General features: G+C 45.8%; 1 protein-coding gene across 2 annotated transcripts in view; it reads left to right on the top strand.

Annotated features, from left to right (window-relative positions):
- The window catches only part of LOC138296808 (exportin-5-like), a 1,097,230-nt gene that overhangs the window by 33,237 nt on the left and 1,038,149 nt on the right, over nucleotides 1-25,844 (top strand). For both annotated transcript variants that reach the window (XM_069236256.1, XM_069236254.1), the window contains exon 2: nucleotides 4,939-5,060. In XM_069236256.1, coding sequence (XP_069092357.1) covers nucleotides 4,939-5,060 — 122 coding nt within the window. The remainder of the gene's footprint in view (nucleotides 1-4,938; nucleotides 5,061-25,844) is intronic.

The raw sequence follows: 25,844 nt of genomic DNA, 5'->3' as shown, positions 1-25,844 counted from the left end.
TTCGCCTCCACCAATGCAATCTCCTTGGGCGCACTTGAGATCCCTGTGGCCCAACAAACATTTAGGTGGCTGGGCATACAGATATTTCGCTCCCACACTAATCTGTTAGAGGGCAATTAGGCAATGAAGTTCTTAAGAGCACAGATTAAATTCTGGACCTTTTTTCTCCTGTCAGTGGGCGGACGCTGGGCATTGGCCAAGATGATGATGTTCCCCAGGTTACTGTATTACTTCGTAAACCTTCCAATCCGTATATGGCAGCCGATCTTCAAAACACTGAACACCCTTTTGACTGAATTAATATGGGCCACAGGATGTCGTGGCATTAGCCTCCAAAAGCTACAATTGCCAACAGATGAGGATGGGGGGAGATCGCCTAATTTCCCAACATACTACCTCACAGCACAACTGCAGTGGCTAACTTACCGGTTGGCGGGTAGCCATCTACAGGAGATAAACTATACATAGCCATTCTTGAATAGCAGGGAACTAGTCGCCACAGCCACCAGGGAAACCAGCACACCCTCAGCGGCTACCTCTGTTGTTACACAATGCACTCTGGTATTGGCGCATGGCACTTTGACTAACCAGACACACAACACAATGTGGCCCTATCATTCCCCTATGCGGCATTCCCACTCCGTCTGGCTACATTCCGGCTAAGTCCCTGGGAGGAGAATGGAGTATCCACCCTGGCGGATCTCTTTGAGGAGGGTGATTGTAGGAAGTTGGCTCTGTATGCACTATTTCAAAGTAAGGAATAGTATGCACAGAGTCCAAGGGTTCCCCTTCGAGGTAAGATAGTGGCAAAAAGAGATAATACTAATGCTCTATTTTGTGGTAGTGTGGTCGAGCAGTAAGCTTATCAAAGGAGTAGTGTTAAGCATTTTTGTTGTACACACACAGGCAATAAATGAGGAACACACACTCAGAGACAATTCCAGGCCAATAGGTTTTTGTATAGAAAAATATATTTTCTTAGTTTATTTTATGAACCACAGGTTCAAGATTTACATGTAATACTTCAAATGAAAGGTATTGCAGGTAGGTACTTTAGGAACTTTCAATAATCAAAATAGCATATACACTTTTCACATAAATCCCATATAGCTATTTTAAAACTAGACAGTGCAATTTTCACAGTTCCTGGGGGGAGTAAGAGTTTTAGTTTTTACAGGTAAGTAAACCACCTACGGGGTTCAAGTTTGGGTCCAAGGTAGCCCACCGTTGGGGGTTCAGAGCAACCCCAAATTTACCACACCAGCAGCTCAGGGCCGGTCAGGTGCAGAGGTCAAAGTGGTGCCCAAAACACATAGGCTTCAATGGAGAAGGGGGTGCCCCGGTTCCAGTCTGCCAGCAGGTAAGTACCCGCGTCTTCGGAGGGCAGACCAGGGGGGTTTTGTAGGGCACTGGGGGGGACACAAGTCCACACAGAAAGTACACCCTCAGCAGCGCGGGGGCGGCCGGGTGCAGTGTGCAAACCAGCGTCAGGTTTGTAATAGGAATCAATGGGAGACCAAGGGGTCTCTTCAGCGATGCAGGCAGACAAGTGGGGGGCTCCTCGGGGTAGCCACCACCTGGGCAAGGGAGAGGGCCTCCTGGGGGGTCACTCCTGCACTGGAGTTCGGATCCTTCAGGTCCTGGGGGCTGCGGGTGCAGAGTCTTTACCAGGCGTCGGGATCTGAGGAGCAGGCAGTCGCGGTCAGGGGGAGCCTCGGGATTCCCTCTGCAGGCATCGCTGTGGGGGTTCGGGGGGGGGCAACTCTGGCTGCTCACGGTCTCGCAGTCGCCGGGGAGTCCACCCTGAAGTGTTGGTTCTCCACAAGTCGAGCCGGGGGCGTCGGGGGCAGAGTAGCAAGTCTCACGCTTCCGGCGGGAAACGCAAGTTGTTGTGAAGTTGCTCCTTTGTAACAAAGTTGCAGTCTTGGGTGAACAGAGCCGCTGTCCTCGTGAGTTTCTTGGTCCTTCTAGAGCAGGGCAGTCCTCTGAGGATTCAGAGGTCGCTGGTCCCTGGGGAAAGCGTCGCTGGAGCAGTGTCTTTAGAAGTGGGGAGACAGGCCGGTAGAGCTGGGGCCAGAGCAGTTGGTGTCTCCGTCTTCTCTGCAGGGTTTTTCAGCTTAGCAGTCCTCTTCTTCTCAGGTTGCAGGAATCTGAGTTCCTAGGTTCTGGGGAGCCCTTAAATACTAAATTTAAGGGCATGTTTAGGTCTGGGGGGTTAGTAGCCAATGGCTACTAGCCCTGAGGGTGGGTACACCCTCTTTGTGCCTCCACCCAAGGGGAGGGGGGGGGTCACAGTCCTATCCCTATTGGGGGAATCCTCCTTCTGCAAGATGGAGGATTTCTAAAAGTCAGTCACCTCAGCTCAGGCCACCTTAGGGGCTGTCCTGATTGGCCAGTGACTCCTCCTTGTTTTTCTCCTTATCTCCTCCGGCCTTGCCGCCAAATTGGGGCCGTGGCCGGAGGGGGCGGGCAACTCCACTAGCTGGAGTGCCCTGTGGTGCTGTAACAAAGGGGGTGAGCCTTTGAGGCTCACCGCCAGGTGTTACAGTTCCTGCAGGGGGAGGTGTGAAACACCTCCACCCAGTACAGGCTTTGTTACTATCCACAGAGTGACAAAGGCACTCTCCCCATGTGGCCAGCAACATGTCTGGTGTGTGGCAGGCTGCTAGAACTAGTCAGCCTACACGGATAGTCGGCTTAGGTTTCAGGGGGCACCTCTAAGGTGCCCTCTGGGGTGTATGTTACAATAAAATGTACACTGGCATCAGTGTGCATTTATTGTGCTGAGAAGTTTGATACCAAACTTCAGTTTTCAGTGTAGCCATTATGGTGCTGTGGAGTTCGTGCATGACAGACTCCCAGACCATATACTCTTATGGCTACCCTGCACTTACAATGTCTAAGGTTTTGCTTAGACACTGTAGGGGCACAGTGCTCATGCACTGGTGCCCTCACCTATGGTATAGTGCACCCTGCCTTAGGGCTGTAAGGCCTGCTAGAGGGGTGACTTATCTATACTGCATAGGCAGTGTGAGGTTGGCATGGCACCCTGAGGGGAGTGCCATGTCGACTTACTCGTTTTGTACTCACTCGCACACACAAGCTGGCAAGCAGTGTGTCTGTGCTGAGTAAGGGGTCCCCAGGGTGGCATAAGATATGCTGCAGCCCTTAGAGACCATCCCTGGCATCAGGGCCCTTGGTACCAGTTACAAGGGACTTATCTGGATGCCAGGGTGTGCCAATTGTGGAAACAAAAGTACAGGTTAGGGAAAGAACACTGGTGCTGGGGCCTGGTTAGCAGGCCTCAGCACACTTTCAAATCAAAACTTAGCATCAGCAAAGACAAAAAGTCAGGGGGTAACCATGCCAAGGAGGCATTTCCTTACAGTGATCTTATACCTGATTGTGAGTTCATAGCCCAGACCCAGCTACCAGGTACTTCTTACATATGCACTACATACGCCAACACTGGACTCTGGGGAAGAACCCCAGATGCCCGCCCTGGTGCAGACACTTTACGACATGGGATTGGAGAGTCATTTAGTTAAATGGCTGTATAAAGCACAGCTCACGCACTCCTCCACTTCACTAACTCCACTCTGGGAAACAGATCTGGCACGCTTAGTGAATGATAAAGAATGGAAATTCCTTACTGAACATGCAACCCACATACCACGTAATTCCCATTTTTTTTATTTTTTATTTTTTTATTTTTTTATTCATCCTTTTTGCAATCTTTCATAGAGCCTACCTCCATATATTGTGGGCTTGCAGTAAATAGAGAGATCCTGGGTGGATACTTATTTAGCAGCCATTTTAGAAGTTGTAACCATAGATCATGGAGTTCTCCTGGAATTTCTAAGTCTCTTCTGAAAAAATTGGGTTTTCTGGAGAAGAATCAGTCTTTCCTTCCATCGTGTCCTTACACATAGACTTTATTTACTGACTTTCCTGCAGTCCAGTGAGCTCATTTTCCGAAGCACACAAACATGCATGCAGCAACCCATACACAACCACAAGATAGTAAAACATTTGATAATGGTTCTAAATAACACCCCAAAAAGTGTTTGGGAATTAATTATACCTATCTTTGCTCCCTGGGCTTGAGCTAGTGGAGTGTCGCCCGTCGTAGCCTTTGCCATGTATCTTTTGAGGCACATCAGGTGGCCACTGAATAGGAGCAACACAAAAGGTGGTGGACGGACTGTTGAAACTTTTCAAACACTCTCCCCCAGTCACAGATCTGGGTTAGGCCATCGTTCTTTTGCTTACCATGCCACCCCGGTTTGGACCCAGCCGTATGCAAATCAATCTTGACCCTGTTCCCCATGGGAACAGTCCAGCCCGAACTGCCAAGCCAGGTCCTCCCTGGACCGGAAACAAGCATCCTAGGACCGGTTTCAGGGTATCACTCTTCATCGGCTAGGCTAGCTTGAATCCAGTGGCACAGTGAGCAAAGGACCCACGTCTGGGTATTACTTGAATTCTTATGCATTCAGAAGGCACTAAGGAGGCTCTGTGTTGATCAGGCATGGAATTGTTTTCCGAGGCGTTTTCAAGACTCAGAATGTAAATTTCAAATGATAGCTATGAAAGCTCATAATAGGTAAGTGGTGTAACAGAGGAGGCACCATTTTAAAAAATAGTTTAACTCCTACTGGGAAGGCTGAGCTTGGTTAAAGCAGCAGCTCAAGGATGTTGTCTTGCAGCTGCGATTGGCTGACTCTGCAGGTCTAGTTGGTGTCTTTATCAGATATGTGTGTGTTTGCTAGCTTCTTTGTCAATCATATTATCTTTAATACCAAGTCTTCCAAAAGCAAACATTGCAACCATAACTGTTTCAATTTTTCCTATTTTCAAAATGTAGTCTGCCGTTGGAAATCTAACTGTTTGTTTGAACTTTTGCTGCCGTTTGTGACTTTTTGTTTGTTTTATTAGGCTTTGGACGAATTCAAAGAAAAGAGCCAAATAGCTACTGCCTGTGGGCTGAAATTGGCAGAGAAATCCCAAACATCTTTTTTCAGAAGTTTTGGACTAGAGCTTTTGCAACATGCTGTCAAGTAAGCACGTTCATTTTACACAGTTTTGTTGGCAATAAAAATCGGAGCTTCTTCAAGACCCTTTACTGTCCCTGTACAACGGAAATTTTTGTAGGTCCATTGTTGCCACAGATGTAGCTGGTGCAGCCTATGCTAAACCATGTTGCACACTGGGGGGAATATACCTGTTGATTCTTATTATATATGTATCTATTAGAGTCAGATTACCAAGCTGTATGTTGCATAATTCATCCTGCTTCTTGGTTTTATTTTTCTGCATATTGTAAAATCAAGTTTAGATTTTTAATTTAGAATTCATATAATTAAAAAATGAAGGTGTAAAATAAGAATGGGAACGAAGTCGACTAGTTCATCCATATTCAGTATTCACATTATGAAGCCATAGCCAAAAGACCACTGATAATTACACCAGAGGCAACCAACATATTCTAGCCCATTGTTCCCAAACTGTGGATCACGAAAGACCAAGCAATAAATAAAGAGGCCTTTAAATTCTGTATTTATCTTGGCACATTTGCTGCACTTCAAAAACAAAGGTCAAATGTCAGCCTAAGTCTTCTGCTACTTATTTGTTCTCAACCTGGGGACTGGTATTTACAAACTCCTCTTACTTCACAGTCAGAAAAAGATTAATAAAGGGCATTCGGTAACAGTTTTTCTGCGATACATGAAGTGTGAATAGAAAGGCTGTCATTTTTTCGTAATGCACAACAAAATGTAAATACCTGTAAATGAACTGCACACATTCAGCAGTTAGGAAAGCAACCATGAAGAACACTTTTGTGCAATTCTGAAATGTGCAGGAAAGAATGATCTTAATAGTATCCCAACAAATCAAGACGCATTACTTTGTGATGCGGAAATGTTAAATATTCACTGAAATGTATTTTCTACTCAACATTTTTATCAGTAAAATTGTGTCTGTGCAAATTTATTGACCATTTGAGTGGAAAATGTGCTGTCTGTAATTTACATTGCCTGCCGCATGGTTTTGGTGACATAAAAAAATCGCCTGCTCCATGATCATTAAAGTTGGGAGAGTCGCAAAAGTTTGCAGAACTAAAAAGTTTGTTGTGGTTCTTAAAAGTTTGGTCAGCACTGTTCTAGCTCATATTTTCAAAACTAATCAAGAGGACCGGACTTAGTTTTAGGTTGGCAGTATGCTAAAATATGAAATAAACACTAATGCTCTTGTTCATTTACTTGCTAGAAATTCGAAAAATCCAAAGAACTCCAAGATTAGAAGTTAGGGTTACAAAAAGTAGGAGAATAGACTGAAACTATAGGTCAGTCAGCTTCACCATCTTGAGGAGGATATTACAATAATAACATAAAGGAAAGAATTGCTAAATCTGAGTAGTTGCTTCAAGGGCATGGGGAGCTCGGCCTGTTCCAAGCGCATTCTTTTGTTGTGTTCAGTGCATTTGCATATTGCATTCCTCCCATTCTTATGGTCCAAAGCACTTTCAGAATGTGGGTACACATTATGGTTCTGGGTTTCTTGTCTTAGAAGTGAGTTATATTAGATATTGGCCTGCAGAAGTCACATAAACCTCTTACCACTATTATCCTTCCACTTTTTCGTAACTACCAGACGGTGAAACCAATCTGACTGGAGCCCTCACTGTACTCCCAGACGTAGACCATACCCACTAAGCAGGAGAGAATACAATCATTGAGGATCACCTCTATTGTCATGTTTCAGTTGCTCATGTGCTGAGAGATGTCTTTGCTGCAGGAGTTGTGGCTGGCAACACAGCTCCAGCAGCTGAGCTTCTCCCATGGTGAAAGAGCTAGAATCATCAGACCTGCTCATCTAGTTGATCGGGATTAGAATTCCTGTTTTCAGCAGAGCACAGTATGTGTGCCTAGGCAAATCATTCCATGTCTCCGCAGCTCAGTTAGATTATCTACTGATAACCAAGAGGGCCAAGATATAAAGGGCTGACAGCTGTTGTGTGTATTCTGTGTCCATCTATTCCGACCTGACTGGTGCAGGGAGGAGTAGTGGGCAGGAGCAGTGAAACAGCACAGCATCTGGGAGATATCCCTAACACTGTTTCAGGCGAAGGTTCAGGAGGCAGAACTGGTAATGGGGCACTGAATGGGAGAAGACCTGAACAGTTAAACAAGGACAGTGGGAATAAGCTAGCTCATCTGAAGGAGTTTATCAATAATATGATGAGGTGTAGTTTCCAATGATGTAATCATCCGGATGGGGATTGTCATTTCTTAGAGGTTTTATATTTCCATTAGTTTAGCAGTTTTGAGTGTGCAGAAGTTAACTTTGTTTTTATATCCACTAGTGACAGTAAGTATGCACAACTGCCAGTTCTCCTCTTTCTAACTTTATTCTACCATGTCACCTCCTTCAGTGCCATCTTCAACTGAACAGACTAATCCAGATTTCTCCCAGGCAGCTAAACCACTGAGGTTTCTCCAAAGCACTTAAACCACTGAGGTTTTCTGCACTGCTGCGTTACTCAACTTACCAGCAGTTAGGGGAGTCTAGGGAACATCCAACAGCAGCCTCCCTCTCTGCATCTAGTACCAGTTATCATACACCACTCCATCTCATGATGATTGCATACATGTGGTCAGGAGTGCAACAGGAACAACGTGGAAGCTCCACAGGGGGCATTTAGGGCTATTGGCACCTAAAATGTAGCGTTCCAAACCCATAACAAGGTGCTAGACTGAGGTCCTATGCTCCGTGAGCTGGGGGGGGGGGCTATAGGAGTGTGTCCAGGTGATGACTAAATGACACACATTGCACACACTGGGTACAGCACTGGCCCGAAGGCTATGCTTCTGGGTCTCAAGTGCATGGACTGAACGCAGGGTGTTGGCTGTAGCAGTAACCAGTGCACATGAAATAAGGGCATGAACTGCGAGGAACGCAATAACTGCCCAAGCCATGTCCAAGACCAGTGCTCATGTGCGCAGTGGGCCTCAGACCACGAGTACTGGGAGCAGTGACTTTATGTAGTAGTGATGTGATGCACTTTTACTCCTGTTCTATGTGACCTACTTAACTGACCATTTCAGTTGGCCTTTGGCAGGGACGAGGAGCCAAGATGAGCACTTGAGTAGTCACTACTCCCAGCAGTCTGCCTGCCGCTGCACAACTGCCCCCCGCCTAGAAACGAGTAGATACAGCAATAAAACAAGGTGGTGGCCCCTTCCCAATGGGTTGGAGAGGTTGAGTCCAGGGTCCTGATCTTAACATTAGAACACCGTGCAAAAGAAAAAGGTGGTGGGTTTCAGCTCAGTTCATATTCTACACTGGGATAGAGACTGAGCCCGAGGCCCTCTGCCATGTTGGGGATGTGGCAGTCTAGATGTTCCCAGGTGCTGCTAGTGGACGTCGACCAGAGTGCAGGATCACTGCTGACAAGTGGTGCTGGACGAAGGTAATGGATTTCAGAAGGCACCTGAGAAGTATGGGCTACCACACACAGGCTACCGCAGTGCAGGGAGTACACCTGTGCTGATAGCTTCCCACATTGCCACCTCATCTCTCCCATCCCCCCCCTTTTCTCCTCCCCTTCAGACACACAAGCAGAGTGCGGGCACGATTGGAGGCAATGTGCCATCTGGGGAACTCTACCTCTGAATGATCAACATGGTGGTCCAGGCTCCATGGTGCTGTAGCCTGAATGCCCATGCAAGTTGCTGCACTTGGCTGCAACAGTGGAGAGACCCCAGTAGGCAACATGTCTAATGTGAAGGCAAGCGACCATGACAGTGCAGGGATAGAAATACGGACTGCATCATAAATAGTACTACACTTCACCATAGGAAAATTCAGACAAAGCAAAGGTGGCTTGAATTAAAAGTGCCCCACATGGAAACATCCTGGGGTACAAAAGAACAATGGCCATACCTCATCCAATTAAAAAGATGAGTGAATACAGTTGCCACGATTGACAGCGAATAGGGGGGCCAATGCTTTTTAAGCAGAAAGGGAGCATTACACACAGCCCAGTCAGTGTAGGAAGGGACATTGAGGAAGGGACTGCTAAGCTGGCACAATCAAGCGGGATGAAGCAAACACCAAAACACCACAATAGGAAGTGCCGCAGGGTACCAGTCCCTCAACCACAGAACTTAAATAGGAAGGAGTGGATGGTGATAAAGCTGGGACTGAAAAAAAATGACAGCCTAGCGATCAGTGTAATATTGATGAAGCAAGGTATGGCTAAAATACGAGAACGCACAACCGAGGCTGAACACAAATTCTATGTTGGAGGACAGTACCAACAAACAGGCCAAACTTCTAACAGCTGAAACAGTCTGAAGTGCCATGAAAACCAAGTTTTCTGATTTGGAGGGTAGGTCCGGCGCAACAATGTACACATCCTGGATGCGCTTTAGGACAAGAAGATGTACCCAATAAAGCTATTCTTGGAGCTGTCTATAACACACCTGTTTAGAGATAGTTGATTCCAGGCCGGGCACAAACCCCCTATAAAAAGTAATAGGACTAATTAGTATTTAAAATCACATGCAATGTCGCAGGAAGTGATGCCACACTCGTATATTGGCATATATTTAAAAGGGATTGGCTTTCTTTACAACCAAAGCTGAGCTAGCGTACATATAAGAATGTAAGTATATGTATGCAATATGTATTTATATCTAAACCAAAAATACCCGTACATTAACTTTTTTTTAATGCAAACCTATGAATGTTTTAGGAAATAAATATGTAGAAATGCATGGGATGTGCACTTATTTGCTCTGTATGAACATATGGACTACTGTATATAATTGGTGTACTTATAAAAATGATGAATGCAAATATTAAGAGGCTACCCACTGTTGTCGCTGTCATGTATATTTAGAGTTGATGAAGTTGGTAAAAGGTATGACATAGGACATGAAAACAGTACTTCAATTGTGCAAGTGGACCACTGGCCTTTTTTTCTGAGAACCAGGTCTCTTGTAGGTGGTCTCATGGGTAGTCCTAGTCCTAAATAAACAAATGTCTGCAGCCTGGTGCTGCCTGTCTTTGTGCACACAAAATGTGACAAGAGACATGCTTGCAATTTGTCCGACCACTGGCAGTCTTTCGAGGTAGCATTGCAACCCATTCTTCTTTTGGCCACCTCATTTTTGACCCCGTGATATGGAAATCAGTCTTAACCCTACTCAGTTGGGAACAGCCCAGCCAAACTGTCAGACTATGCCTGGCCAAAACCAGAACTCCAACAACTCCGAACCTATTCTGCTCTTATCGGAGCTCATTAACAAGCTAATGGTGTCTCTGGGGCCTCTGAGGGTAGAGGAGAAGGCTGCACACCAGCTACCCCCAGAAAGTGATTTTTCCTTGGGGGAATAGGGTCCACAGTGTTGCGTTGGCTCTCATTGTACCAACAAGGCTGCTGGATTTGGGCTGCAGTAACACCTGAATTGTGGGGAACTGAGTTCGATCCCACACCATGTGACAACTGTCGGCCTAATCTGTTTCCAGCCAGCTAGCAACGCCTCACCTATGCCCAAGAGTGAGGGTGATCTGTGGCAACCAGGCGCTTGACATTGTGACTTCACAGGGGAATCGTGGTAGATCAGATCTTATCCGTTTCTCTCAGTTACAATCGTCTCACACATGCGAAGACAAACAGAAGCAGAGAATGGTTCAGTAAGATTTATTGAATCAACTACATCCTAGATAAAGACATGAACTGCAATAATTAGAATGGTAAAAACGTACTAAAAACCGAAGGATGACAAGAAAAGTGAAACGCAGAAAAAGTCCCACCATACTGTCACTATGCAAGATGTGTGATTCCCACCTACCCCACTAATGTTCTTTGTTAGAGTATAGCAGGATGAGCCCTAACCTGCCCTTCAGGACCCCTAGGGAAGACCTCATCCCTCATACCGGAGTATGGCAGTAGTGATGAAGCCTGTCGAGACACCTTCCCTTTATGTTGTCTTCCTCCCCCCGCACCCCCAAAAAAAAATTGCCCTGGCACCCGAAAAGGTAAAGATAGCTAAATTTTTATTAGCATGATTAATTAAAATCACTGCCACAGTACCACACCACCTTCGGTAAAATCGCATTAAAAACCATTATTCTCTAACCAGTTAAAAGCAATTAATATAGCGCCCGGTAAGCTGTAATCTAATTTAAAATACAGTAAAACTGACAAGACAGTCCATAGGACATATTTTCATAAATCTACTTACCCTGTTAAAAAAAAATATATATATATATATATATATTTGTCTATTTGGTGCCATGTAGAGCAGTGACAAATTGTGGCAGAAATCTCATTAAATAAGAGCTCTAATATTAGCCTCTGATTATGCTAGGGCTAATAGTGTAGCAGGGCTTGAATACTAGCAATTTCCTTTCTTTGTCCCCTCCACTCCGCAGCCCTGTGGAATAGCCACCTCCCAGGGGCAATTTGTTTAAAACTAAGGGCCGGAGGACTGCAGGAGCCCACCTCAGGATATAGCTGTTTGATCTGACTCGGCGGGAGTTTTGACGGCTCCCCTCGAATCAGAACAAACACTGCTTCCAGCGGGTGATAGCTGTCAAAGTGCTCTCGCCTGCTGGAAGCAGAGGTTTCATCTCTTTCTCTGCCTGCAGCGATGCAATCAGGAAAAGAAATGAAACAATTGCTCTTGCACGCGGGGAGCTGCATGCTTAGCAGCTACCTGTCTAACAGCAATGCCAGCTCCCACAGGAGGAGCTGGCTGTGACGGTGGGGGCCCTGAGGCTCTACCTGGGGTCCCATTGCGGCTTCCCCCTATATTTAAGTCTGGGTCCCAGGAGACAGGGTCCCCGGGGATGAGATTAGGGTGGGGAGGAGGCCCACCACTTAAAGTTGGGTCCTAGGAGATGGGGGTACCTGGGGCCAAAATCAGTCGGGGAGGGCCCGCTGTGATTCACATTTTAAATATACAAAACCATAGGAATTCACCTGTTAGAGTTATCTCAAGTAACTATAACTTGTGCCCTAAGGTAAAAATAATTCACACCCTCACCATGCATCACTAATGACTCCACAAATTACGGCACTAATGACATCTTTGATAGCATCATTGATAATATCAATGTAATATTTGAAGTTACATTTTTGATGAAAAAACTGTGCATGGTGGTGCCGTGATTTTTAGTTACCTTAGGGCACGAGTTACAGTTATTTGAGATAACTCTAACTAGAACAGGTGAATTTCTATGGTTTTGTACATTTAAAATGTGAGTCTAACGTCACTGTATCCTATGGTTTAAGTGAATTTCAATTTAAAAAAAAAAAATTCTATTTCTTAACTATGAAGTCCCTGTGTAACCTTCAGTTTTTCTTTTTCTTTCAGTATGTTGTAAGAAAGTTAAAACCAGGCTACATTGGCAGTTCGGTCTAATTTCTTAGATCGTACTATGATAAGGCAGTGAAGAGCCACGCATTGGCTTTCTGCAGCAAAGAACACCATATCAAGAATTATCCATCGTTTTCATTAAGGGTGAAACTGCCACAGGCATCCTTCAGAAATTTCAAGAATCTTGTGGCTGACTTGTGTAGGCCCTTGCTTTAAGCAACCCTCCTCCGCCTCTTCGCAGGACTGCATATTAAGGATTCTGAACCCCTGCTGCAGCCTGAATTTCCTTTTAAATGAGAGATTTCTGCAGATCTACACTACAGGATTTAGTGAATCTGTCGGGTAACCACATAGGTGGCATGCCAGCTCTGTTGAACTCTTCAGCTTTCCATACCAATCATTTTTTAAGGAGATCAAGGCAAATCTTAATCGCACCAGTTGGAGTTCCTGGGCCTTTGCTAAAGGCCATTTTAAATACATGGGCAATTGTAGAGATTCATAAAGCTTAACCGTCCAACTGCCATGACCTATTTTTGCGAACACGCTGGCATCTGCCTGTGCGGATATCATTTTAATCTGCCTAAAAAGTTACCTTACTAGCAGTTTAGGGGGTAAATGACCACCCCAAAGTTCTGCAGCCTCAAGTGTACAGAGTGCCTGCTTGAAACAGTTATTCCTGGATGTACCATCCTTCGTTATGATCAGCCAGGGATGCTTCTTGAGTGATCTGTCAGAAGTCATTCTCTTTTTTTCGGAATAGACCAGGAATCTGGCCAACATCATATGTTGTTGTCGTTGCAGATTAAATTCTAAGCAAATTTGAGTTGGGCCTGTGCATGATGGCAAATGGAAAATGTGTTCCTTATCCACCCAGGCGGCACGCTTGTTTGGCAGTTGCACCATATGTCAGTGTCCGTAATGATTTGCTGTTGACCACTGTTCATACCACACTTATGTCTGGGTACGCCAAGTTCTTATACAATCTTTGGATTTCACCTGTTTGGGATCTGGTAGAGTTTTGTAGAGCCATGGGATGAATTGATTCTCACCCTCTTTTACCTGCTGAGAACCCTCCCCCCCCCCCCCTCCCCCCCAGGTATTTGTAAGAATAAGCCTTCTCCAGCTTTATTTCATTAAAGGACACAAAGCCCTTTTTCATTCGCTTTCTGACAAAAATCACCAGCTTAGTTTTTGATACATTGATGTGAAGATTGTTTACTTGGCAAAACCATCCGCGTTCTTCTGGCGTTCTTTGCAGGCCTACCATAGTTGGATCGACCTGAATTTTTTGGTCAGCAAAATCTGATAGTTACTTCAAGCTGCAGATTCCTTACTTTAGAATTCTCAGACGTGAGACTGGATTCAGAAGAATTTTCGTTAGCAGTTCCCTTGTGCCCCAGTAGTAGGCGTTGTTCAGCCCTGCTTGTGTTATTAGCGTTGTACGTGCTGGAAGTGACGTCTGCGGCACCTATATAGGTACCATCCAGGCACACTGACGTTAGTTCTATCATTTCTATGCCAGCCTGCACCGATTTAGAAAGAGCTACCCCTTCAGTATTTTTTTTTCCTGTGTTTTTTGTTTTTGTTTTTTGTTTTTTTAAATATTTTGTCAAGGATATTTTGAGGTTTTCCTCCTGGTGTGGCAGGAATGTAATCTAGGAAGGCTGGCTTCAAGCCCTGTGGGCCCCTGGCACCAGCTGATGTCAGAACAGCATCTTGTTTGTCTGTGGTGCCTGACTTTTCAGGGGATGTTATTTCTTTTTTGATGGGCGTGCTCCTTGATGGCTCCTTTCTCTTCTGAGGCAAAGCAGACTCAGCACTCGAGAATTTTAAAGACAGTCTGGTATTGGCCCGGTCCTTGGGGTTATCTTCCGTCTGCACCACCCCAGTCCACTTTTTGCCCCTTTCATGCCTACTGAAGGGGCTACCAACCATGCCAGTTCCCACCCAGCCACCGTGCTGCGCATGCTCCCTAGCCTCTGCGCGGCCGAGAGTGCAGGATCCACTAGCCACGTAGATCAGGCAGCCAGAGGCTGGGGCAGTCCACCAACCCTACTTTTTGGTGCCGAAGGATAGAGGCCTTCGTCCAGTCTTAGACTTGCAGCCCTTCAACTACTTCCTCAAGAAGGAGAAATTCAAAATGATCACGTTGGCTCGGGTTCTACCTGCCCTAGACCCAGGAGACTGGATGGTAGCATTGAACATGCAGGACACACATTTTCATATCCCTGTACTGCCTGCTCACAGAAGTTATCTGCGGTTCACAGTCGGCCACAACCATTTTCAGTTTGCTCTGCTTCCTTTTGGCCTGACCAGTGCCCCATAGATGTTCACCAACGTGATGGCGTTGGTTGCAGAGTTCAGGGGTATCAGTCTTCCCCCTATCTTGAAGACTGCCTGTTGAAGGCAGGCTTGGCCCAGGCTGTCGTCTCCCACTTCCAGACCAAGGCGAACCACCTCCATTCGCTGGGGTTCACTATAAACATGCTGAACTCACACCTGACTCACTCTCAGATGCTCCCTTTCATCAGAGCTGTTCTGGACACTGCAGTTTTGGGCTTGTCCTCCTGAGCGGTGGGTCCTGGGTATTCATGCTATGATACTGATGTTTCAGTCTCTATGCTGGATTTCGGTGAGGCAATCTCTAAGGCTGCTGGGACATATGGCCTCCTGCATCCTGCTGGTAACAATTTAAAGTTGGCATATGTGGGCTCTGCAGTAGCACCAGAAGTTCCAGTGGCACAGATTTGGGGTAAATCTCACGGACATGGCCCACATCTAGGCGGGGACTGTAAAAGATCTGCCATGGTGGCTGACGGACTGGGAATGGGTCAGCAGCAGAACCCTCTCTTTCCCAGCCAGATCGCACAGTTGTGACAGATGCACACTCCTGGGATGGGTTGGCCATCTGGGAGAGCTGGAAATCGGAGGTCTCTAGCAGAAACCGGACTCCACATCAGTCTGCTGGAGTTGCGGGTGATCCGACTAGCATTGAAGGCCTTCCTACCTTCCATCAAGGGAAGGCTGGTGCAGGTGTTCACGGACAACACACCACCATGTGGTAGTGCAGCAAACAGGGCGGGTAGGGGCCCTGGACCTTATGTTAAGAAGCCCTGCGTCTTTGGACATGGCTGAGTGTCGGGGCATTTCCCTGGTGGTTCAACACATGGCAGGCTTTCTGAGTGCCAGGGCAGATGAACTCAGCTGCAGATGCTTCACGAATGGCGCCTCCATCCGGAGGTGGCACAAGGCCTCTTTCAGCAGTGAGGAGAGCCATGGTAAGTTCTTTTCTGTAGGAAACCCCTCTTCTTGTCACGGTCACCCCCATGTTTTGCTCAGTGGTACTGATGTTGATCCGTAGTGCACTGGGTCCCTGCTAATCATGCCTAAGTATCAGTGCGCTTTCCCTAAAAATGAGACAAATGACAATTGTAACCCAATTGGCAAGGACTTTAGTACCTCTGTAAATGCTTAGTAAATGGCATCCTTGCCACCCACGGTATGGGTACTAAAAAAACACCTGCAGACAGCCATTGCCGGATGCATGAAATGGTGCAAACCATTTTGAAAACACAACATTGGACACACTGTGTGCAATGCCCACATGCACTTCATGTAAAATATGTAAATCACCCCTACAGCAGGCCTTTGAGCCACAAGGCAAGGTGCATTTTATATTACACGTGAGAGCACATCTCAAGAGCAGATGTACCCCCTCTGATGTCTAGTTCTATTGCTAGACATTTCAAGTACTCAGGAAGTTATTTTGAGGATGGGTACTGGGCACTGGTCATTATGAGTTACTATACTACATGATGGCTTCACCAAAAATACTGGTGTTTGATTGATTGATAGATAGGTGTTTGATAACAATCAGTCAACCAATCAGGAACTTGTAGAGTGCGGCTGTTCACCCGCGAGGGTCTCCAGGCACTGGGGAGAAAAGACGGGTGGGGTAAATGATGATCAGTCGAAGAGCAAGGTCTTGAGGTTCTTCCTGAACTGAGACAGGGTGGGAGATTGTCTGAGGTGGATGGGAAGGGTGTTCCAGGTCTTTGTGGCGATGTGGGAGAAGGATCTACCTCCGGCTGTGGTTTTTTGGATGTGGGGGACTTTGGCGAGGGCCTGGTCGGCGGGGTGGAGTGGTCTGGCAGGAGTGTAGAAGGAGAGTGTAATTGAGGTAGTTTGGTCCGGCGTTGTTTAAGGCATTGTAAGTGTGGGTCAGGAGCTTGAAGGTGATTCTCTTGTCGATAGGCAGCCAGTGTAGGTCTCTTAGGAGGGCGGAGGTGTGGCTGTGTCGTGGAGCGCTTTTGATGAGCCGAGCTGAGGCGTTCTGGAAGTCTTTTCTGGGTCTTGCCCGTGGTTCTGGCATAGAGAGCATTGCCGTAGTTGAGGCGGCTGCTGACTAAGTCCTGGATGACTGTCCTTCTAGTTTTGGTGGGGACCCACTTGTAGATCTTTCGAAGCAAGCGCAGGGTGTGGAGGCAACCGGATGAGACTTCCCTCACCTGTCGGTCCATTGAGAGCGATGAGCCTAAGATGATGCAGAGGTTGCGGGTGTGTTCGTGGGGGTGGTGGCGTTTCTGAGGGCCACCAGGACTCGTTCCAGGCGGAGGGTGTGGAACCGAGGATAGGGACTTCTGTTTTGTCAGAGTTCAGTTTGAGGCATCTATCTTTCATCCATGCGGCAACAGCTTTCATTCCTTCGTGGAAATAGTTTTTGGAGGTGGCGGGTTATTGTGGAGGGAGACTATCAGTTGGGTGTTGTCGGCGTAGGAGACTGAGTGCATGGCTTCTGACGATGGCAGCTAGTGGGGTCATGTAGAGGTTGAAGAGGGTGGGGCTCAGCAAGGATCCTTGGGGGATGCCGAAGCTGATCTTGGTGGCTTCTGAGAGAAAAGGGGGAGTCGGACCCTCTGTGTTCTGCTGGAGAGGAACGAGGACGGCCATTGCAGTGCTGCATCTCTGATGCTGGGGTTGTGGAGGTGGGTGCGTAGTGTCTTGTGTGAGACTGTGTCGAAGGCGGCAGAGAGGCCCAGGAGGATGAGGGTGACAGTTTCGCCTTGGTCGACGAGGGTGCGGATGTCGTCTGTGGCGGCTAGGTAGGCTACTTCTTAATCCAGACTGAGAGGGGTCCAGGATGTTGTTGGTTTCCAGGAAAGCGGTGAGTTGTTTGTTGACTGCCTTCTCAATTACTTTGGCCAGAAAGGGGAGCAGGGAGATGGTCCGGTAGTTCTTGAGGTCTGTCGGGTCGGCGGTGGGTTTCTTCAGTAGAGGTTTGATCTCTGCATATTTCCAACTCTGTGAAGGCGGCAGTTTCGAAGGAGCGGTGATGATATGCCAGAGTTTGGGTGCGATGATGTTGCTGACTGTTGAAGATGTGAAGGCAGGGGTCGGTGGGAGCTCTTGAGTGGATGGTTGCCATGATGTTGCAGGTCTCTGTGTTGGTGATGTTTTTCCCGCGGAGGAGTGTGGGGGGATATTGGTGAAGCTTCGGTCGGCGTACTGGGCTCCCTTGGTGGTCAAGCTGTCGTAAATATCTGTACTGATGGCAGTATCAGATTTATTATGAAATGCATGAAATGACCCAGAGACCTTAAAGGTGCCCCCTGAAAACCTTCTAATTCCATTAGTGTGCTGTTTGACTGACTGGTATCATCCAGCCTGCCACCACATTCGAGTTTCTGACCCCCTGCACGTGGAAGCCCAGTCTCTGAGGCCAGCAACAATTCCTTCTCCGGCACAAGGTGGTCACACCTCCTCCAGCAGGATGGCTGGTGATTTTAGCATATCAAGGACAGAGGCTTCAGTGATTGATATGTGACCCTGCCCCCCCACCCCCCGCACCTCCCTCCCCGGTCCATTTGGCACCAGAGCGGGTGGGAGATTAGATATTTAAGAAGCATGTTGCACTTCTAGGCTAGACACACCCCTAAGGTGGTCTACCTGAAGAGCATAGCCAAGTAAGGGTTTCACTATCTTGGTTTTGGTGAAAATAGACAACTCTTGGTTAGGGTTATGCCCACTCCCCACAGGAAGTAGTCATATAGGTGGTGTAGTCACTCAGAGGTAAGTAACCCATTGGTTACTACTCTACACTCCCCTTAAAGCCCCTAAATTGAGTATTAAGGGGACCCCTCAACACCAGATCGACAGATTCATCAACCTGGGAACAGAAGACTGACAAAGAAGAGCATTCACCCTGAGAACTGGGGACTTGCACCTGACTTTGTGCCAAGCTTTGCCCTGCGCTGGTACCTCGACGATTGCACTGACCTGACTCGTCCAAAAGTAGTGCATCTTCCCAAGTCCTTGAAGCACTGCCCAGCTCTTTGCCAACCAGCTAACATCTCCCTTGGGGTGGAGGAGCCGTCCACCTGCATCTGCAGGCACTGACAGAATCTGTCTGGTACTTATTTTGCTGGTCATATGGCCCACCAAGGGAGCATCACAACAGGAGGAGGTTTTTGTGGCTCTAGGAAATCAGCCCAGTCTCTCTGCCGAGTTTCAAGACGCTAGACCCTCCAGGGGCACCCCTGCACCAGTACTGTGAGTACCGAAGCACTTCCAACAACTAAGACTTATTTGCATCTATCCCTGACACCACTGTTGCCACAACTGATCTGCCTGATGAGGGACTTCAGGGCGGATGAGACTGCTGTCAAGAGTGGCCCTGCTTTTGCGTTTTCTTCCCCTCTGCAGGTCAAGACCAAGAACCGTGAGAGCCTCCAACACAAGTGGCCAGCCAACCAAACACCTCTGCACCTGAGCCCCTCAACTTGGGTCCCTGACTACCGACCGTGCCCCCCTTGCTCTAGAGACCCTGTCCCCCTTGGAGTTCTGCCGGATACTTAACACTCACCTCTGAAAGGCTAAGCTGCTCGACCACACTACCAGTAGTAGAGCACTTGGGATTACTAAAGTAAGCCCTGTAAACCAAATAGGGGTTGTCTGGACTTTTTTTTTCATGGTGTCCCCCCCTATATTGACACACTAGATAAAAAGCCAGCTTCCTACATGTTTGCCTCTGCTGAGAATGCGCAATGTCAGCTGTTTTGCACACAGGAGATTCCAAGCCGAGACTCGCTTAGCAACGCTTTTCATCTAGAGTGGTGCTCAGGCCTCCTTTTCGCTCATACCACTTCTGCCCAGAGTTCTCAAGAAGATAAAGAACGACCGGGCCAAAGCCATCTTTGTAGCTCCGGATTGTGCACTGAGAATGTGGTATCCTGAGGGGAAATTAGAAAAGGCAGGGTTCCCATCAATCCTTGGGTTGGGGGAGGGATAACTGTAGTTACAGGTAAGTAACTCATTTTAGTCTGTGTGCATATGATTGTCCTTTTCTCGCTGCACATATTTGTGCAGATTTCGGTGTCTGCATGCGTGCACCTCTGAACGTGTCTGTATAAGTTTGCATGTAGGAGTGTCTGCATGTGTGTGCATGAGTCTTCTAGTCTCCATCATACATGTGTACTTATTTGACTGCGTACATGCATGTGGACTTCTGTTCAAAGCAAACCTAACCAACTATATAAACCTGTGTGTGTGCTGTTAATAAAGTATGTCCGCAACATGTAGGGCTGCTCATACGCACAAAAGTTGCCAGAATATCCAAACTCCTGCTCATCACACAGATATCCATTGATAACCTAAATTCCATTATTTCACTTCTTATATTATATATAAAAAACGTACGGGTTAACTCCTTCATGCACATTCCCCTCTTTAAAAAAGATTTAGTTCTCTGCCAAATTTGGTACAATTCTTTTTAGGTATTTTTTTTCTGTATTGAGCAATCATTCCTAGTAGACGTAACATGGATAAACACACTTTCGTGACTTTCCCTTCCTTTTCAGCTTTGCTTGACTGATTTGCTCAAAACCTTCAACGAAGGAGCCAAAGCACATACTTTGTTTTTTAAATTTTCACACAGATTCATAGAATGGCGCCATAGTTATTAAGGAAAAAAATGCATTTCTAATGTAAATTCATTCTTGTCCATAACTACACTGGTGCTATTGCTATATAAACTAAATTAACCTCCTGTGGATCCAAAATGGACCTGGGCAAGGAGGCAAACTCATGGGTCTATTTAGAACCAGCATAGAGGAAAAGTCAAGTAAGAGACATAAGAAGCTAAATCCTCTGAACAGGTCTCCGCTTCTTCTGCCCAAGCCTACATTTGATTTCCTCAGCTGATTTGAAACAAGTAGGCTTCTTGGTAAATAAAGAAGGCAAGGAGGTAACATAAAATCAGGAATAACCCTGCTCAAGGCGGAAGGTGAGTTAAAAACTATGGGATTGAAGATATCTAAAGAAGCAGACCTAGATCAGTGTGTACTCTCCAGTCAGGGATTCCTGCAGTGCAACAGTGGCCTTTGGACCAATCAAGTTAGGTCGGGCACACGTGTGGATCACCTTAGACACAGGTACATAACTGAAAGCAGGGAAGGTAAACTGCACGATGTTGCCCTTGGGGGGGGAAAAGGGAGCCAAATTTCTTTCGACCAGAACAGACATGACTGCCTGGGTAGGGGAGGGGATGTGGGCTGACCTAAGAAGTGTGAATTAGAGAATGAAATCTCTGCACAGTATTACCGTGCTCTCCTGGAACCCTCAGATTAAATCATTTAATTAATTTGCAGATTTTTAATAAAAGTAATAACAGGACAGTATTCAATGTTGTGTTTCCGGGGGACGTGTCTGTGCAGACTAGCTCCGCAAATAGATGACCACCAGAATGTGCTAGAAAATAAAGAGGTGGTTGTTCGGTGGGGTTGTTAACATTGGTATCCACAAAAGTTGCCACCAGGGTATAGGAAGTGGAGACATCCTGTAAATGGATCCTTGCCTGTGGCATACAATTGCTAAAAGTGAACAATGGGAATGAAGGTATCATCATCCCCAACATTTACTTACTAGCAAAAAGTCCCCTCTTTTATATTAAAAATTTGGAATTGTTTAAAGAAGACGTAGTTAGTATAAGTGCACAGTACCCTCATTATATCCTTATCCTAACAGGGGACTTTAACCAAAAACCTTTATTCAAGCTGGTGTACCAAAAATACGACACTCTTCTAGCGGCTTTTAATATACAGGGCGTATGTTCTCTAGTGAACGAGACTACAGGAAGGAATGCAGCTATTTTGGACTTCCCTACAGCCAATGGGCTTGTAAGCTTAAATGGCTGTATGCCTGCAGATACCCCAGCAATAAAAACCTTCCAGTATGGCAGTTACAGTTGCCCGATTAAATTCAAAACCCAGGCTTGCATGAGATGTAATCTATTTAGAAAACTTGAGGTGTTACAACTGGAGGGGAGTGACCACTACCCACTAAGCATATCTCTTAGCTTGGGTATCTCCCCACGACAGACCCAGGTGCTCCCTGTGAAGGTGGGATATCTGAAAGGCCTAAAACAAGCATCTATGAAGCATTTAAGCCTACTGAATGCTTTTCAGCACAAATGTAGAGAGTTTACGTCTGAAGAGCCACCGCCAATGTTCTTTCATGGTATGAGGAAATAACTAAAGAAGTAGTTGCATGCTCAAAAGTCAAATTGATTGTCTTTAATAATACCTCAAAAAAGCTGAGATTGCAAAACAGGTCAGGGACAGCTGGTTTGACAAAGAATGCAGACTCTTAAAGCGGAAATTAAGTTGGAAAGATATTTAAGGCTCTCTAAAATTTGAAATGGGTACGCTATGTCTACGTAACGTAAGGAATGTAAAAAAAAAAAAAAAAATGTAATAGCTCAGAGGTGTGGAATTTATTAAAATATCTACTTGTCCAGGGGACAGGTTGCTTCTCAAATCTACTTGTCCTGTAAAAAGATCTACTTGTCCCTTTGGTGCCATGTAGTGTGGCGACAAATTATGGCAGCAGTCTCATTATGTAAGAGCTGATAATAGCCTCTCTGATTATGCCAGGGCTACTACCATAGTAGGGCTTGAATACTTGCAGTTTCAATCCCTACTGTAGCAATTTCCTTATTTTTCCACCTTTCTGCAGATCTGCATACTGGGGCTGGAGGAAGCAGTAAGCAATAGTTCCAGGGCTGGAATGCCTTTGAGTCTGCAAACCTACTAACCTGCATGTTTTAAAGATTTTCACCAGCTTCTCTCTAATATTTTCCCATAAGAAGAAAGGTTGGACATTTACTCCTGACAATGGCAGAATTAGAACTTCTTCCAGGGTTGGGAAGAAAGTGGCTGGAGGGAAAATGAACTTGCAATTGCTCAATAGATTTTCACATGAGCAAATCTACACATCGTATTTACCCATGCTAAAATACAGTTCACAAATATTTTATAAGGGTACGACATATACCATGGGTGCACTTTTGTGACTTTCTTAAAGAATTTGGGGCAACATGTAGGTAGGTTCAGATTTGCGACCCGCAAATTGTGAGTCAGAGTGACTCTTAATTTTCGAGTCGCAAATCCGAATGTAGGATGGTGTCCCTGACACCATCTGTGATTCGCAAGGGCTTCACAAATGCCCACCTCATGAATAATCATGAGGTGGGTCGCACTTTGCAACCCCTTTGCGAATGGCAGCCCTCACAGGGATGGTGGCCTGCTAGAGACAGCAGACCACTGTGTCTGTGACTGCTTTTCAATAAAGCAGTTTTTTTTTGTAATGCAGCCCGTTTTCATTAAAGGAAAACGAGATGCATTACAAAAACGAAAAATGAAACGTTATCGTTTCATTTTTTCAGGGCAGGCAGTGGTCCACAGGACCACTGCCTACCCTGAAAAAATGTTTACAGTGACATTCAAAATGGGGAAGGGGTCCCATGGGGACCCCTTCCCTTTTGCAAAAGTGTTAGCACTCATTTGAAATGGGTGCAAACTGCTATTGGTTTGCGCCCGCGTTCGCGGTCACGAAACAATCCTACATTGCACTGCGAGTCGCAATTAGGAAGGGAACACCCCTTCCTAATTCCGAGTCGCTAACCCGTTTCGCGATTCTGTAACCAGGTTAGCGAATCGCAAAACTGGGTTTGTGCATCGCAATGTGCTTTTTGCACGTCGCAAACAGCGAAAGTCGCTGTTTGCGACATGCAAAAAGCGACCTACATGTGGGTCTTGGTCCCTAATTAGGTCTGGTGTTAACAAAGACATTTTGTTTTTATTAAACTTCTATTTCTCTCTCTTTCGGCTGGCTTTACTGTGAGTGATCGCATTCTGCTCTTCCACAAGGAGCATATTGGCACACAAAGTAGTTTTGTTCAGTGTCAGGAACTACAGTGGCAATCAGTGACGTAACAAAACTGGAGGGTGCCCCTTTGCAAAGAACATGGAGGAGCCCCCTCTCCAGACTCACTCAGGGCAGATGCTGTGCTGAAGTGGCCCCCTGGATGGTGGCTGCTGAGCCTTTGCTATGCCACTGGTGGCAACGTGTGCTTTTGGAGTTCAAAAACTTTTTTTTTTTTTTTTTTTGCCAGGGTTTGTTACAATGTTGAGGGCCTGGTAGCTCCCACAACAATAAAAAGTGTTACAAAAGCCATGTCAAAACAAGACACGCATTGATGAAACTAAAAGACTTATAAAAATATGTCAGATCAGTTGGCTTTGTCAGTGTTTGTTTATTTTCATGCTTCCCATAATCGTGTTGAAAATGGTTACACTGATTTTCCATTAGAAATATTTTTGGGAAATACTAGCATGCATCAACACATTTTACTAAATGACACTTCATTTGCATCTAATCAGAGAGCATTCTGGGAGCATTATACTTAGCCTCATAGCCTAAACTTTTCAAACATGTGTATACACGTTTTTTTTTTTTTGGTACTGGAATCAACGTCAGTAGTGAAGTGTGACCTTAAAACATTTATTTACAGCACTCACCCTAATAATGAAGGCTTTCAAATAATGAACCATAAATACAAGTTCGAACAGCATTATCTTTTGGAAACACATTACCTCAACTGCAGAGAGTTCCACTCTCTGTAAACAGGCAGCCAAAGGGTTTGTGCTGCAGAGGGTTGGGCCTACTTGTCCCAAGGACAAAGTAAACATAAAAACTTGTTGCCCTTGACCCCAAACAAGATGTCCCGGGCGTTGGGCGATAGGAATTCCACATCCCTGTAGCTGGTAAGAAGTGGGCATTTAAAGCAAAATGTTAGGAAGTGATGATTAAAATGGTTGAGGCAAACCATATAAGAACATTCTGGAAGTTAGTGCATAGTGGGATAAGAAAGTTTCAGGGACAACTGACCGGTTCGGCGGAAGAGGATGCCTGAGTACAGTTCCTGGAGGAGGCCTATAATAGAGATGATGTAAATATCCGGGGCTCACGCTGAGTTAATTTCTAATAAAGAAACAAAGGAGAGGTGTGCTGTATCAGCAATTAGGAAAACAGTTTAAATGCTAAAAGTTACACGGGCAGCAGGACCCGACAAAGTACCTGCAGTAATTATAAAAACTAAGTGCCTGGTGGTCTAGTTTGCTACATCTTCTCTTTCAGGAAATACTTCGGGCAGGAAGATTCCCAGATAGTTGGAAGGGGGCAGTAATCAAACCTATATATAAAAAAGGTGAATAGTCCCTCCCAGGAAAGCATAGGCAGCTTAATTTACTAGCTGAAAGTGGAAAGGTATTCTCAAAAACCCTCTTGGAGATGTTAAGGGAGTGTGGGCAGAACTCAATAAATCATCCCATATGAGCAAGGAGGTTTTAAAAGGGGGGTGGAGGGGGGCACTCAACGATTGTTTTAGTTTTGGGCCATTGCTAAAAAAAAATCACTAGAGCAGTGTGGAGGACTGTATTGTTTTGTAGACTTTAGTTCTGCATTTGATTTCGTAGATCGGGTTTTGCTATGAGAAGCATTAAAGAATTATGGAATCCGAAAGATTTACTTTTAATCCTCCAAAAACTCCATAGGGATAATTGGACTCAAGTAGAACTCTATCTAAATTGTTCCCTCTCAATGAAGATCAATATAAGTAATGGACTGAGACGAGGGTGTGTTTTGGCCCCGACCCTATTTGCTTTATTTCTGGCAGACCTTCCTAACATTCTCTCCCAGTCAAATAGCTTCAGCCCTAAAAGGAATGGCAGGCATGTTAATTGCCTTTTATATGTGGATGACTTATTCATTTCTGATGTAGAGAAAATTAGACACATTTTTGAAACTATTGCAAGAGGAAAAAGCTAAAAATCAATATGGATAAGACTGAAGTGCTCCCGATTGGGGGGGGACGGAAAGGATAAGATCTGCCTGGCTCTTAAACAAAGTTAAAGTTGAGGAAGTAAAAATATTTAGGGATGTGGATTTCTTATGACCTACAGTGGGAGGATCACTTAGCTGCAATAGAAGCTAAGGCACTTTCAACAGTGGAGGTAGTCTGAAGAAATTTGATAGGTGCTACAGTGATCCTTCCTTGCGACCAGTGCTGGCAGCCTATCCGGGTATGATAAGGCTACAGTTTCTGTACGGTGCCAA

This window comes from Pleurodeles waltl, chromosome 5 (assembly GCF_031143425.1).
Source record: "Pleurodeles waltl isolate 20211129_DDA chromosome 5, aPleWal1.hap1.20221129, whole genome shotgun sequence".
NCBI lineage: Eukaryota > Metazoa > Chordata > Amphibia > Caudata > Salamandridae > Pleurodeles > Pleurodeles waltl.
The sequence above is the reverse complement of the archived record's forward strand: the minus strand, read 5'-3'. Positions and strand labels throughout refer to the sequence as shown.